The sequence below is a fragment of the Sorex araneus genome, chromosome 5 (genome assembly GCF_027595985.1).
Source record: "Sorex araneus isolate mSorAra2 chromosome 5, mSorAra2.pri, whole genome shotgun sequence".
Classification (NCBI taxonomy): Eukaryota; Metazoa; Chordata; class Mammalia; order Eulipotyphla; family Soricidae; genus Sorex; species Sorex araneus.
Window position 1 is genome coordinate 114,700,354 of NC_073306.1, and position 13,630 is coordinate 114,713,983.

The following is a 13,630-nucleotide window of genomic DNA, read 5'->3' on the forward strand; positions in this document are numbered from 1 at the left end:
ACACCCGGTGATTCTCAGGGCTTAGTCCTTGCTCTACACTCCAGAATCACTCCTGATGGTGCTCAAGAACCATATGGGACGCTGGGGATTAAACCCAGGTTGTCTGTGTGCAAGGCAAACACCCTCCCCTCTGTATTATTTCTCTGGCCTCTTTCCTCCAACATTCTGATGGCTTTACTGTTCATTTGGTTATATTGATCTGCAAGTGAGACTCAAGCACAGAATCCTTTTGTCCGTTTGCTTTTTTTTTATGACATCCAGTGGTGCTCAGAATTTACTCTGTGCTCTGCACTCAGGGATCATTCATGGCAGGCTCAGGGGACTCTATGGGGTGCTGGGGATTAAACCCATGTTGACCATGTGCAAGGCATGCCCTACACACTCTATTACTGCTCTGGCCCTCAGACATAGAATTTTTATTCTGAGCTGCACCATGACAGGATTTTATCCCAGTGGGAGAAAGGGAGACTAAATATGGAAGAAAATCAGCAAATTATGCTCTCCTAACTTTATATAGATTCATAATTTTCCCCCTTACTTTAACCAATATTATTTCTGGTTTTATGGTTGAGTTAGATTTTTTTTTAACTGATGAACCTCACTTTATTTTCTCTTCACCTTGATTACGTTCCATATTTCAACACAAAACTCACTATTGTTGTGGGAGTTATATCCCCAAACAAGATAACCCTAATAAGGAGGCATTTGATAATTAGTTTTCCATTCAAAGATTGTATGTTTTCAGGTTTTACAACCTGAAATTCTGTCCCAGTCCCGAATCCTGGAGCCGTGTTAGTTGCTGCTCAGTGTCGCCGGGGTTCCATCCGGAGAAGGTGTGCAGGTGGCACCTCCTCCCTCCGGCCCCCCGGTGTTGCTGGCCCCGATTCGGGTCCGGAGCATTGTCCGGGCCGTGTTGCTCACCAGAATGCCTGCCGCTTCTCTGAGAGTTAGATTTTTTTCAAAAACACATTCAAATAAAGAACCAGTCATTAGGGGTCAAAGCAATAGTACAGCAGGTAGGGTGTTTGCCTTGCATGTGACTAACCTGGGCTCAGTTGACCTGGGTTATGTCCCCGGCATCCCATATGGTCCCCTGCCAGTTGTGGCCCCCCAAAAAAAAGGAACCAGCCATTAAGATTAATGCACACACCTATATCTATCTATCTATCTATCTATCTATCTATCTATCTATCTATCTATCTATCTATCTATCTATCTATCTATCTATGTGTCTGTCTGTCTATCTATCTATCATATGTCTGTGTGTATAGACATAACTATGCAAGTTGGGAGACTTTTACCGCCCCCTGTATATGTGCTTCTACTATATGAACCCCTCCCTTCCATCTTATCTGGCCATTGCCTGCATTAAAACAACAGAACACAAAAGTTCCTGTTCCAATGCTCAGGCAGAGCGACTTCTTTCATACTCTGGGGGAAAGGTCAGGGCCATGTAAAGGCATGACGACCTGAAACTACCACCATGGGAAGCCCAAGCTAGCCATGTGGAGAAGCCAGGTAATAGAGAACAGGAAAACCCTGATAGTGAGAGACACAGGGTCAGGCCTCAGTGCACCCCGTCAGCTCCCAACTACCCATACCACTCTCACCCATGCCCCGGAGAACAGACTTAGCTGCCTCTGCTGTACTCAGTCCAAGTGGCAAAACTGCAAATACACGAGGATTTTCTTTTCCGTTATCAAATTTTGGTAGGGATTGTAATGCAGCAAGAGAATAAAAACATATATGTTTTTCTCCACTAGATACCTAAAATTGTGTCATGAATCACCATGTTTTGGAAAATTCTGAAAGAAGTTCTAGTGCTCTATAAGAAGTCTTCATCCTGGGGCTGGAGAGACTGTATAGTGGATAAGGTGCTTACCTTTTGCATGTGACTAAATTGGGTTTGATCCCCAGCACCCCAGATTGTTGTTCCAGGAATGATGCAGAGAGTCAGAAGGAAATCCTGAGCACAGCCAGGTGTGGCCCCACCACAAACCCAAACAAAACAAAACAAAAATAAGACATCCCCATCCTCTCTGTTGCAGACCCATACACATTTTCATGAATATGTGGCAAATGAACTGAAAATGTAGTGCATGCCCACACAACCACGCACACTCTCCCTTGTGGTCCCTATGTTCTCTCGTGTGTCCTCTGCCCGGAAGAAGCTAAAGGAAGAATGTATTCAAAGTGTCTATTGGATCATGTCACAGGCAGAATGCACACAGGGTTTCAGGTTCAAGCACAAACTCTGACCCAACAGAGAGGACACAGCATCAACCTCTTGGGAAGGGAGCAGGACGGGCAAGTCAATATGCTCCGAGTGAATCCAGCTCCAGCCGCTCCTCTTCTCAGGACCAGGCTGCCGGCTGGCACTGGGGGTGGGTGCAGGAGCTGAGATTCCCTGGTGGGTGCCCAAGTCATTGTGGCTTAAAAGCTTTAGTCCAAGGGAACGTGCTCTTCAGCCATGCCCAGTAACGTGAGTCACCAGGCTCAAAAAACCCAATGCGTGATTTCCCACCAGGTATTTATAGTTCCTTCCAGTCCACATGGAATGTACCAATTATGGTCTTTTTAAAAAATGACTTAATTTTTAAAAATTTTTTCTTAAATTTTTTTTTTCTTTTTGGGTCACACCCGGTGATGCACAAGAGTCACTCCTTGCTCTGAACTCAGGAATTACCCCTGGCAGTGCTCAGGGGACCATGTGGGATGCTGGGAATCAAACCCGGTCAGCCATGTGCAAGGCAAACACTCTACCCGCTGTGCTACCGCTCCAGCCCATGACTTAATTTTTTAAAGGAATCACTGTCACTGTCATCCCATTGTTCATCGATTTGCTCGAGCGGGCACCAGTAACGTCACCATTGTGAGACTTGTTTTTGACATATGGAATACGCCATGGGTAGCTTGCCAGGCTCTGCTGTGCGGGCGAGATACTCTTGGTAGCTTACCGGGCTCTCGAGAGGGGCGGAGGAATCGAACCCGGGTCGGCCACATGCAAGGCAAATGCCCTGCCACTGTGCTATCGCTCCAGCTCTACTTACTTTTAAAGGAATAATTTTATTTATTTATTTTAACTCTTTGGGTCACATCCAGTGATGTTCAGGAGTTACTCCTGTCTCTGCACTAAGGAATTACTCCCAGTGGTGCTCAGGAGACCAAATGGGATGCTGAGAATTAAACCCAGGTTGGCCTCCTACAAAACAAACATCCTACTCACTGTATACTCCAGGCCCTAAAGGAATAATTTTAGATGAACAGAAAAATCAAGTTTTTTTTTTCTGCACAGAAAGGGCCCATCAGGCCCATATCCAATTTCCTCTATAGCTAACTAAAACTTAACTAAAGTACACTGGTGACAATTGGTAAGCCCAGATTGATTCATTATTATTAAAGGCCATACCTTAGTTAGATTTCCTTATGTTGGCCGAATGTCCTTTTGTGGTCCAAGATATCACTCTACATTTAGTTGTTCTGTCAATATATACAAAAAACTTTAGCGATCACTTAGACAGCACATATACTAAAATTGGAATGATACAGAGAAGATTAGCATGGCCCCTGCCCAAAGATGACACGCAAATTCATGAAGCGTTCCATATGAAAAAAAAACTTTGAAAAATAGGGGCCACCAGGGAGGTTGTGGGGGGGACTAGGGTCCTTCCCAGTTTCTCTCATCCAGAGGCATGGTGCCTGGGCCCGTAGCCTGCGATGCTGTGGTGGGGGCATGTGGTTCCAGAGACCAAACCCCGGGCTCACAATGCTCAGGACGTGTGCTCTGTGCTTGTGTCATCTCCTGGCCCTACCTGTTACGTCTCTCTGCAACACTGCCCTGCGTTGTGTCAGTCCCCCATGCTTTCCTTTTCTTCAGTGCACTGGTGATTTTAATGCACTTGGCGTCTGTGAGCAGTGCTGCCCAGGTTCTTTTTGGAGAATGCCCCGCTGTTGGGATTTGTTTGATGTTTAGCTCATGGTTAGTCTGCGGTTATGGGTCCCGGGAGAAGGACCGCCAAGGTAGACTGACTTTCATCAGATTCAGAGTTCCTACTATCAGTGTGCTCTGGCTGTTGAGAATGACCTCAGCTCTGTCAGGTTCCCCACCTTGAAACATCACTGCCACCTCTCCACGCTGCCACCCATGCTGAGGTCTGAAAATCACTGTGCACAGCCCACACCTAAGAACCGGGGCACGAAGCCTCACCTCTTTCAGAAGGGGGTAGCTCTGGGTTGGGAATTTTGCACGGAAGACAATCTTTCCCCCCCCCTTTTTTTTTTTTTTGGGTCACACCTGGCGATGCACAAGGGTTACTCCTGGCTCTGCACTCAGGAATTACCCCTGGCCGTTTTCAGGGGACCATATGGGATGCTGGGATTTGAACCCGGGTCGGCCGCGTGCAAGGCAAACACCCTACCTGCTGTGCTATCTCTCCAGCCCCCCCCCCTTATTTTTTAATTTTTTTTTTTTGCTTTTTGGGTCACACCCGGCGATGCACAGGGGTTATTCTTGGCTCTTCACTCAGGAATTACTACTGGTGGTGCTCAGGGGACCATATGGGATTCTGGGAATCGAACCCAGGTTGGCCGTGTGCAAGGCAAACGCCCTACCCGCTGTGCTATCGCTCCAGCCCCCTGGCCCGATTTTTAAAAAATGCCCAGCCGGGCAGATTCCTGTCTCAAGGAATGACAACAAAAATCAAGCTCAGAATCCCAAGAGGAGTTTGTTAGGTGACAGTCCCACTCAGACTTTACTTCTCTTGCCTATCCAAACGTTACCATTTTCCATGGAGATCTCTCTCCCTGGGCCCCTGGGCCCTTGACACACCACTGTTATTCTCTGTGTGTTTCATTCACTTATTTAAGCCCCTCCTCACTTCCTGGCACTGTGGGGGACTCCAGGCTTGCCTGGCCTCTTTCCAGCACCAGTCCTGGGTCTGCCATGTCTGCCTGGTTCCTCCGATCAGAAACCAAGAATACCAGGAGTGCTCTGCAGCGCCATTGCTTCTACGGCCTTGGAGCTGACAGGAAGGAAAGAAACATAAGTGTGGCTACTAACCCGTGTGTATCCTCGTGCCTATGAATAATTCTCCGTGCGATCCTCTCCATCTTTATGAAGCTAAACACTGACCCATACTGCCATCTCCTCTTCTCATTCATTACCGGGAAGATCACGCAGGCGTTCTCCTGGGGGAGCGGGAGCAGGGGTGGGTGTGTGTGTGTGTGTGTGGGGTGTCATTCTTGATCGTTGCAATGTTGCCTGGTAACATAGTGAACACATATTTATCTGTTTCCAAGGAAACAGAGCTAGTTGACCAGAGGTCATATTCTCATGCAAAGAGGACAAGGTTGTTTTTTTCTAATCGTTCCGCATGCTCATCCATCTCAGAGGGGTGAGGACAAGCTCTCGAGTGCTGCAGTGCTGCGGTGCCCAGCCTGCCCAGGGCCCAGAAATCCTCCACGTTCCCATCAGCCTTCACACTCGCCACATTCCCTTCAGTCCCAGGGCTCTGCCCAGGCCAGCCCCTCTGCTGACGCTCCCTTCCTTGCCTTTTCTACCTGCCCGCCTCCGACTCATCCTTCCAGTCTCGACGGGTGGGCCTCACTGCTCGAGAGAGCCGTCCTCACCTCATCCCAGCGAAGGCCCTTGTCTCTGGCTCACACAGTATCACTTACCTTTGCTTCCTTGATGGTAGAAATGGAGTCCACTGACTTAACAGGTATATAACAGATGTCCAGTACATTTTGGGCTCAATTTTACTCAATGATTCCTTTTTTTGTTTGTTTCAATTCAATGATTCTCAGAAAAATTTGAGGGCCTCTAAGTGTCTGCCTTCTTTCTCTTTCTCTTTCTTTCTTTTGTTTTGTTTTGTTTTGGGCCACACTTGGCCATGCTCAGGACTTATTCCAGGCTGTTTACTCAGAAATTACTCCTGGCGCTGCTTGGGGGACCATATGGGATGCCGGGGATTGAACCCTGACTGTCTGCCTGCAAGGTAAGCGACCTACCTGCTGTACTCCATCTCTCCTGTGTCTGCTCTTTTCTTATTCCTTGGGAAAAAAGAGGCAAGACAATAGGACATATTTTTCTCTCGGGCACTCCTTTTTCCCTTTTGCAGGAGAATACACTCATTGGTGCTCAGGGCTTACTCCTGGCTCTGTGCTCATGTAGAGTGCTGGAGATCAAACCAGGGTAGGCTAGTGCAAGGCAAGTATCTCACCCTCTGTACTTATCTCTCTGATCCTGGTGACACTTATTTTAACTTTATATATTTTAATTTGGGGGCCACACTGGCAGTGCTTAGGGTCTACCCCCAGCTTGGTGCATGAGATTCGTTCCCAGCAGTGCTCAGAGGACCATGCAATGCCGGGGCTCCTGTAGGTAAAATAAGAGCTTTGGCCCTTTGAGACCCCTCCTAGCCCTGTGTTTACATTTCAGTGGGTTGTGGGGGGAGTGTGACAATAAATAATGGATATCCAATGTCAGGAGCTGAAAAATGCTCAGTATAGTACTCCAAGTCAGGGAGAAAGGGGGGTCAGGGCCCTGCTATCTTTTTTTTTTTGCTTTTTGGGTCACACTTGGTGATGCACAGGGGTTACTCCTGGCTTTGCACTCAGGAATTACTCCTGGCAGTGCTGGGGGACCATATGGGATGCTGGGAATAGAACCCGAGTCGGCCACGTGCAAGGCAAATGCCCTACCCGCTGTGCTATTGCTCCAGCCCACCTGCTATCTTTTATTATTTTGGAGGGCGGGGTGGGGAAAGAATACCCAGCAGAATTTGGGGCTTACTTCTGGTTCTGTGATCAAGGATCACTCCTGGTGGGGCTCAGGGAACCACAGAGGGTGCCGAGGATCACAGTCAGCCTGGCCATATGCAAGGGAAGTGCCCTTCCCAATGGTGCTATTGCTCCAGGCCCCTGAACTTTCACAGGATGATGTGGGAGGAGTCTCAGAGAAGGTGACAACATCTGACAAAGGCTTGAAGGGAGTGAGGGGGTGAGCCTGGAACACCTGGAAGAGAGTCTGAAGGGACAAGGGACGGGCTCTCTGAGGGAGGGGACAGCCAAGCCTCAGGAAGCCCGGGTCACAGGAGAGGAGAGCTGGAGCGTGGAGCCTTTTGCAAGGGCGCCCAGCTGCCTTGCCCAGTGAACAAGGAGACAGACACTTAGCATCCTTTAGAAGCTTTGGCAATTGGCCTGGCCTGTGAGAGGCACCCAGAGCCGGTGCTCCCCCGCCCCTGGAGGGGCTGTCCAGGACCCATCACAGGGCCACAGGACGGCAGAGACCCGGGCGCCTGGCTTCCAGGGTGAATCCTATGCCTGCTGGTGAGGACTGCACTGCCTTTGGGGCTGCACCCGGGTGACCGGGCAGCCAGGCTCGGACATCCTCCTCTGCTCTTCTGGGCCCTTCTAGGCCCTTCTAGACGGCTCCCCTCTGCCAGCCCTCTCACAGCTGGAGCATGCATTCCCAAATTCCGGTGGCAGAGGAGACTACGGGACTGGGGATGCCCGAAACCAACGCTGGGGCCCAGGAGTCTTTCTGGAAACCCCACCTGCCCATCTTGCCAGGAAACCTCTCTCTGGGCCTTAGTAGCCCCCACAAGAGGGAGCGTGTTCCTCACCGTTAGGGGAAGGGTTCCTGGCTCAGTCCTGGCCTGTGGACCCAGTACAGGAGAGGAGAGTCACGCCCTCTGACGCCCTGACACACCCACCCATCTGGGGTCTAAGGTGGGGGGATCAGGAGTTTACTCTTTGGTGAGGGAGGCGGGCAATTGCCCCCCCAAATAAATCATCATCATCATCATCATCATCATCATCATCATCATCATCATCATCATCATCATCATCATCAGGGTTCTGGAGACCTGGGCAGAACAAAGGGAGCGGCCCGTGGGTGAGGGCGCGCCCGCGAGCCTGGTAGGGTCCCCCGCGGGAGAGCCAGGGAAGGTGCGCGGCAGCGGGGACACGAGGGTGCGGGTGCCCTTTGGCCAGGCCACCGGGGAGCCCAGTCCCTCTGGGGCTCGGTGCTCCACGGTCCCAGGGAGCGGAGCGACAAGAGCCAGGGCCAGGGGCTCCCCGGGTTGCTCCGAGGCTTTCTCGCTGCCTTTAGGTGGCGCCCTCGGTCCGCGGAGCCCAGCGCTCAGGCGCCGACCGTGGAGCTCGAAGGATCTCGGAGAGGACCCTGGGTCCCACCTGGGGGCCGTGCGTGCGCGCGCGAGTGTGTCGGGGGAGGGGCTGGGGCCCGAGCGGGGAACGTGAAGCGTCAGGCGTTGGCGCAGTCGGGGCTCCCCCGCCGAGCCGGGAAGCAGGCGGCGGGGGAGGGGTCTCCTCCCGCACCCACCCCCGCGCCCCGCCCCTGCACCGAGCCCCGCGGGCTCTCGGCTTCGCCGCCCTAAGCCGGGGCGCGGGAGCGACCGAGCATCGCCCCACCGCGACCCCCGGAAGGCGACGAGGCGCTGCACCCCAGCCCCCCGCCGGACTCCGGGTCTCTCCGGCGCTCACTCTCCGGGCGGAGCTCCCTCGGCGGTGCTCGGCGGTCCCCGCCCCCCGCCCCTTCCCCCGGCGCCCTCTCCCCGGCGCGGGCAGGTACGTGCGCCCGGCGAGGGGGCGGGAGCCGCGGGAGGGCGAGGCGGCGGCGGCCGGGCCCGCGCCCTCCCGGGGCTGCGCCGCAGCGGAGACGCGGGCGGGCGCGGGCTGCGGCGAGGCGGGTGGGCGCCGGGGCGGACGCGCCCGCGCGCGGAGGCAGGGGCGCAGGTACGCCAGCGCCGGGGGGCGGCGGGGCCGGCGGGGAGGCTGCGGGCCGGAGGCGGGGGGCCGCGGCGCCCGACGACGAGCCTGACCTCCCGGCCCGGCCGAAGGACACGCGGCTCCCCGCCGCGCCCGGCCTCCCCGGAACGCCCGGCCGCGCCGCTCTCGGCGCCGCCGGCCCGGTGTGGCCTGGCCCGGCCCCGTGGCGCTGGGCAGCCGAGGGCAGGAGGCGGCGTGTGCGCTGCGGCGGCGGGCGCGCGGGCCGCCGGTGCGTGGCTTTCGGCGTGGAACTTTGGGCACAGCGCGTGGACCTGCGTGTGCGCGCCCGAGGCTTTGTGTACAACTCGTGCGTGTGTCTGTGCTCCGGGTTCGGCGCGGCTTCACCCACTCTCCTGTGCGTCAGTGTCCCCGCCCGTGAGCGCGCGGTGGTGGGTGGGGTGCTGCGCCCGGGGAATCTTGGCTTAGATCTCAGCTTTCCTGGGGACACTTTGTGCGTGCTCGAGTGTATATAATGTGCTCACAGGCATGTGTGCGTGTTTGTGCTTGTGCATGTGCATGTGTATGCATGCCTGCGTACGTGTGTGTGCGCACATGTGTGTGTGTGCTTGTGCATGCGTGTATATGTGTGCGCACGTTCGTGCTTGTGTGTTTGCGCACGTGCCCGCATGCATATGTATTATGTGTGCCTGCGTTTGTGCATGTGTGTGGGTGGTATAATCCACAGCTCTGCCCCTCCTTATTGTGAGTACCGGTGTGGTGCTAGGACCATTTTTGAGGCTTCCCTGGACCGTGGGGACTGTGTGTAGAGGACTGGGTGTGAATGTGGAGCTGGGGTGAGCCTTTCAGTGCCTGCTGGACTGTGGTGGGAATTGGGGTGTCTACCTGGACCAGAGGGGGGGTGATAGTGGGGACATGGGCACCTGGATGTTTGTTTCTGTTTTGGGTAACTGGGAAGCCCCCACCCTGGCTGTATGTGAGAGACTTCACGGGGAGCCCCTGATTTTCCTCTTCTTAACTCTGGCAACTTCAGAACCGCAGGAAGAAGTCTGGGGATCCTAAAGGGTGAAAGTAGGTCCTGCTCACAGAATTTGGGTCCTGGGTTTCCTTTGGAGTGTGGTCTCAGTGTGCCCACAGGGACAATAGAGGAGCTTGTAGTCTGCTGAGGGTTTGAGTGAGGGCTGGAGAGCTGGGGAGGAAGGGTGCAGTTTGGGGTGGTCACTGTTCTTAGGGAACTTGCCCTCACAAGCAAGCACTGGGGTCATAACAAGGTGGTTTTTGTTTGTGTTGGGGCCACACCTGATGATGCTTGGGGCTCTCGGCTCAGGGATCACTCCTAGCAGGGCTTGAGGGATCATACAGGGTGCCAGAGATTCAACCTGGATTGGCCTTGTGCAAGGCAAGCACTTTAGCTGCGGTACTGTTGCTCCAGCCCTTGGACAGGGTTGTTCCAGATACTCCTAGGAGCCAGAGGCAGCACAGGTGCTCAGGAAACATTTGTTAAGTCGGCAGTCAGGGAAGAGGGACGTGGTGGTAGGAGTGGGTTGACAGTGGAAAAGGCTTTGTACTCAGATGAAAGGCTCCGTATGCCCCAAGAGGCACTGGGGACGCGTGTGATGGAAGTCCACGCAGGAGGGAAGATCAGAAAGGGGCAGGACGTACCCTACCGTGCTGAACTCTTTGGAGTCTCACACATTCATTCTTTCCATTCATTTTTACTTTATTCATTAGCTTGTATATGCTCGCTTTCACACATGAAATGATAGACACATGAGAATTAGCTAGGTGAGAAGCATAGAAACAGCTAGAATCTTGTGTGCTTTGGGGGTGCTGGGGATTGACTTCGGGCCCTCACACATGTGAAACATGCTTTACCACAGCCATAGTTCCGGTGCTGGGTGTTAGGTGTATATTGGTGAGTATGTGAGTGTGTCAGTGTGCTTGAATGTGTGCTTGTGTCTGTGTGTGTGTGAGTAATTATGTGAGGGTGTGCATATGTAGACTCCCGAGGGTTTTAGTACAACATGGGACTCCGGCTCCGTGAGCCCACGACATCAGTGTGGGCAGGAGACAGGGTGGTTGTGGGCTGGGATGCACGTGGTGATGGAGAGGGGAGCCCCTGGGTCTCCTCGGGGGGCTCTGTAGCAGCGCTGCTGTGTTGTGATGTGGGGAAGAGGAGTCTGAAGTCGAAATCTCTTTTTGGCATGGAGTACTAAGGATCAAACCCGGGGCCTCGCACCTGGAGGCATATGTTATATCCCCGTCCCCCAGGTGTGAAAGCTTTTACTTCTCGTGAGCCAAAGTCAAACAGACAAGAAGCAGAAAGGCAGAACTTCCCATGAGCCAGTTCCAGCCTATGTGATGTAAGCTGTATCCTCTGACAGGAGGGGTGCGCTGTGTATGTGGTGTGTGTGTGTGTGTGTGTGTGTGTGTCTGTGTATCTGGGGGGGGGCACAGGCAGTCCCTCCTTCTCCCCTCCGTTCCCCTCCTGTGGTCTCCGTCGAGGTGTGCCCACTCTGCTGCTTACAAACATGTTCTTTCCTCATCGCCATCGGCCTGTGGCCTCCCTTCTCTGGGAGTCCCTTTGCTGGGACTTCTTCCACACCCCCCACCCCCAATCTTCCCTCTAAGCCTTCCCCTCCCATCAGGCTTCCCCACAGCCCACCTCAGCGTGCCCTGGCTCCTGCACCGAGTCCCTTGAGAGTGGCTTGGGGACCCTGTGCCCTCACCAGAACGCCCTTATCCCCCCTCAGCTGGGGCATCTCCCAGTTGTCCTCAAGGTCTGATTCACATGCCACCAACACCCAGAAGCTTCCCTCAATTTCACCCCTTAGTCTCTGTGTGGCCTCCCTCATCTCTGCCCACCTCGCCTGTCCTCACCCTCTGGCAGCCCTCACCCCCCTGGTTGCCCTCACCTCCCCATCACCCCCCCACAGCTGCCCTCACCCCCTGGCTATCCTCGTCCCATCACAGCCCGTCTCCATCCAGCGTTTCATGAGCTCCTCATCTCATCCCTAGGAGGGAGGCGTTCTGCTTAGTCCCATTTAACAGATGAGCAAAGAGAGTGTGGAGGGGTCACACAGTCCTGGCTCACCCTGAGTGGTGAGGCCAGGGTTTGACGCTGCTGACCACGCTGCTGTCCATTCTGAGTGCTTCCTGGCCAGCTCCCAAACCCTGCAGTGACCCCACAGAGACAGAGGAGTGGGAGTCTCGTGGCGTTGTAGGCAGAGACACAGGCCCAGGGAGGACTGGCTGGAACCTCGTCTCGCCCTCTCCCCTGACCTCGGGCGGGGTCCCCCGGTGGGGTGATGTGTGCTCGCCATGCCGGGGGCCGAGTGGGGCTCCAGCGATGGCGGGCCCTTGGGGCCAGCTTGCTGAACTCCACTGACTTCCTGTTTTCTTTGCTAGGTGCCAAGGGATGACCTGGGCTCCTCCATCCCAATGGCATCTCCCCTTGGCCTGGAACTGAAGACCCTGAGCAATGGTCCCCAGGCCCCCAGGAGACCGGCCCCCACCAGGGAGGGTGTGGAGAATGCCTGCTTCTCCTTGGAGGAACACGAGATCCATTTCCAGAACTCTGCCGACCCCCGACTGGCCAGTCCTCCCAGCCCCGCGGGGGGTGCCGCCTCCGGGCTGCGGGATGATCTGTCCCTGCATTCCGAGGAGGGACCGGGCCCGGAGCCCATAAGCCGCCCGGTGGACTATGGCTTCGTCTCGGCCTTGGTGTTCCTGGTGAGCGGGATCCTCCTGGTGGTGACCGCTTACGCCATCCCCCGCGAGGCTCGCGTCAACCCGGACACGGTGACGGCTCGGGAGATGGAGCGGCTGGAGATGTACTACGCGCGCCTGGGCTCACACCTGGACAAGTGCATCATCGCGGGCCTGGGGCTGCTGACGGTGGGCGGCATGCTCCTGTCCCTGCTGCTCATGGTCTCGCTGTGCAAAGGCCAGCTGTACCGCCAGCCCACCTGCGTCTCGGGCCGCGGCTCCCGGAAGACCTACGGCTCCATTAACCTGCGCATGAGACAGCTCAATGGGGACGGCGGGGGCCAGGCCCTGGTGGAGAACGAGGTTGTCCACATCTCAGAGACCACCCACAGCCTCCAGGGGTCCTAAGTAAGGAGCCGCGCTCTCTGGATGCTTTAGCTCGGGGGCTCCCGGGCCCCCCGCCCACCTGGAGACTGTGCAGCAGGGAGCTCCCTGGGAGGGGGGGAGCCCATGGCCTGGCCAGGCCCCTCTTGGGAGACTGGCTCCGGCTCTGTCTTGCCGCTTGAGGTTTTGTGGAAGGTTTCATTTGGAGGGTGGCTCCCTGCTCTAAATACACAACGTTTGGAAACTGCTGCCGTGGCCTGAGGTGTCCTGGGGTTTCTGAGGAGGCGAGCCCTGTCCTCCTGCCCTGGGGAAGCCCGGGATTGCTCCTCGGCAGAGTTCCGGGCGCCGCAGTGGGACCCTTGTCATTCCTGGCCGTCTGAGGTGGGAGGTGGCTTCACAGAGAGGCGGGGGGGGGGGGAGTCAGCATTAGGGGGGCTCTCTCCTGTCTGCTCTCAGACCCCAGCTGGGAAGTGAGGTGGGTGGGATTGGGTGGCGTCCCCGGAGCATTTCCGCCTCTGTGCTAGGAATGGCCTGTGGCCTCTCCTTCGGGGTGGAGTGGCTCTGACGGTGCTCACCAGTCTCTGTGCCATTTTCCTCGGTGGCCACCACGTCAGCCAGCCTCTGCTCCCTGGGTCCTGCTAGAGAACCCCCAAGCCCCTCAGGGAGCTGGGGGGCAGTTTGCTGCAATCTGCATTGAGTCTTGAATTGTGGGGGTGGGGTGGTAGGGGACAGGGACGGATTCTTGCCACCCAGTTTTCACTGTCGAGCACCATGTCCCCAGTTTCTGGTC

At 55.4% G+C, this 13,630-nt stretch overlaps 1 protein-coding gene and 1 non-coding gene across 6 annotated transcripts; both read left to right on the forward strand.

Moving 5' to 3' along the window:
• The first annotated feature begins 3,505 nt into the window (after window positions 1-3,505).
• On the forward strand, window positions 3,506-3,612 carry LOC129405263 (U6 spliceosomal RNA). The gene has a single exon (XR_008630444.1). It is a non-coding gene; the product is annotated as a U6 spliceosomal RNA (small nuclear RNA).
• Window positions 3,613-8,266: 4,654 nt separating this feature from the next.
• TMEM74B (transmembrane protein 74B) lies at window positions 8,267-13,088 on the forward strand. 5 transcript variants are annotated; one of them, XM_055139030.1, is made up of 2 exons: window positions 8,267-8,589; window positions 12,157-13,088. In XM_055139030.1, the coding sequence occupies exon 2, from the start codon at window positions 12,190-12,192 to the stop codon at window positions 12,862-12,864; it is 675 nt and encodes a 224-aa protein (XP_054995005.1). In that variant the 5' UTR covers window positions 8,267-8,589; window positions 12,157-12,189; the 3' UTR covers window positions 12,865-13,088. The 5 variants fall into 5 exon arrangements, with proteins under 5 accessions (XP_054995005.1, XP_054995002.1, XP_054995006.1 ...); XM_055139027.1 differs by lacking the exon at window positions 8,267-8,589 and adding an exon at window positions 8,643-8,757; XM_055139031.1 differs by lacking the exon at window positions 8,267-8,589 and adding an exon at window positions 8,986-9,145.
• The last annotated feature ends 542 nt before the right edge of the window (window positions 13,089-13,630 follow it).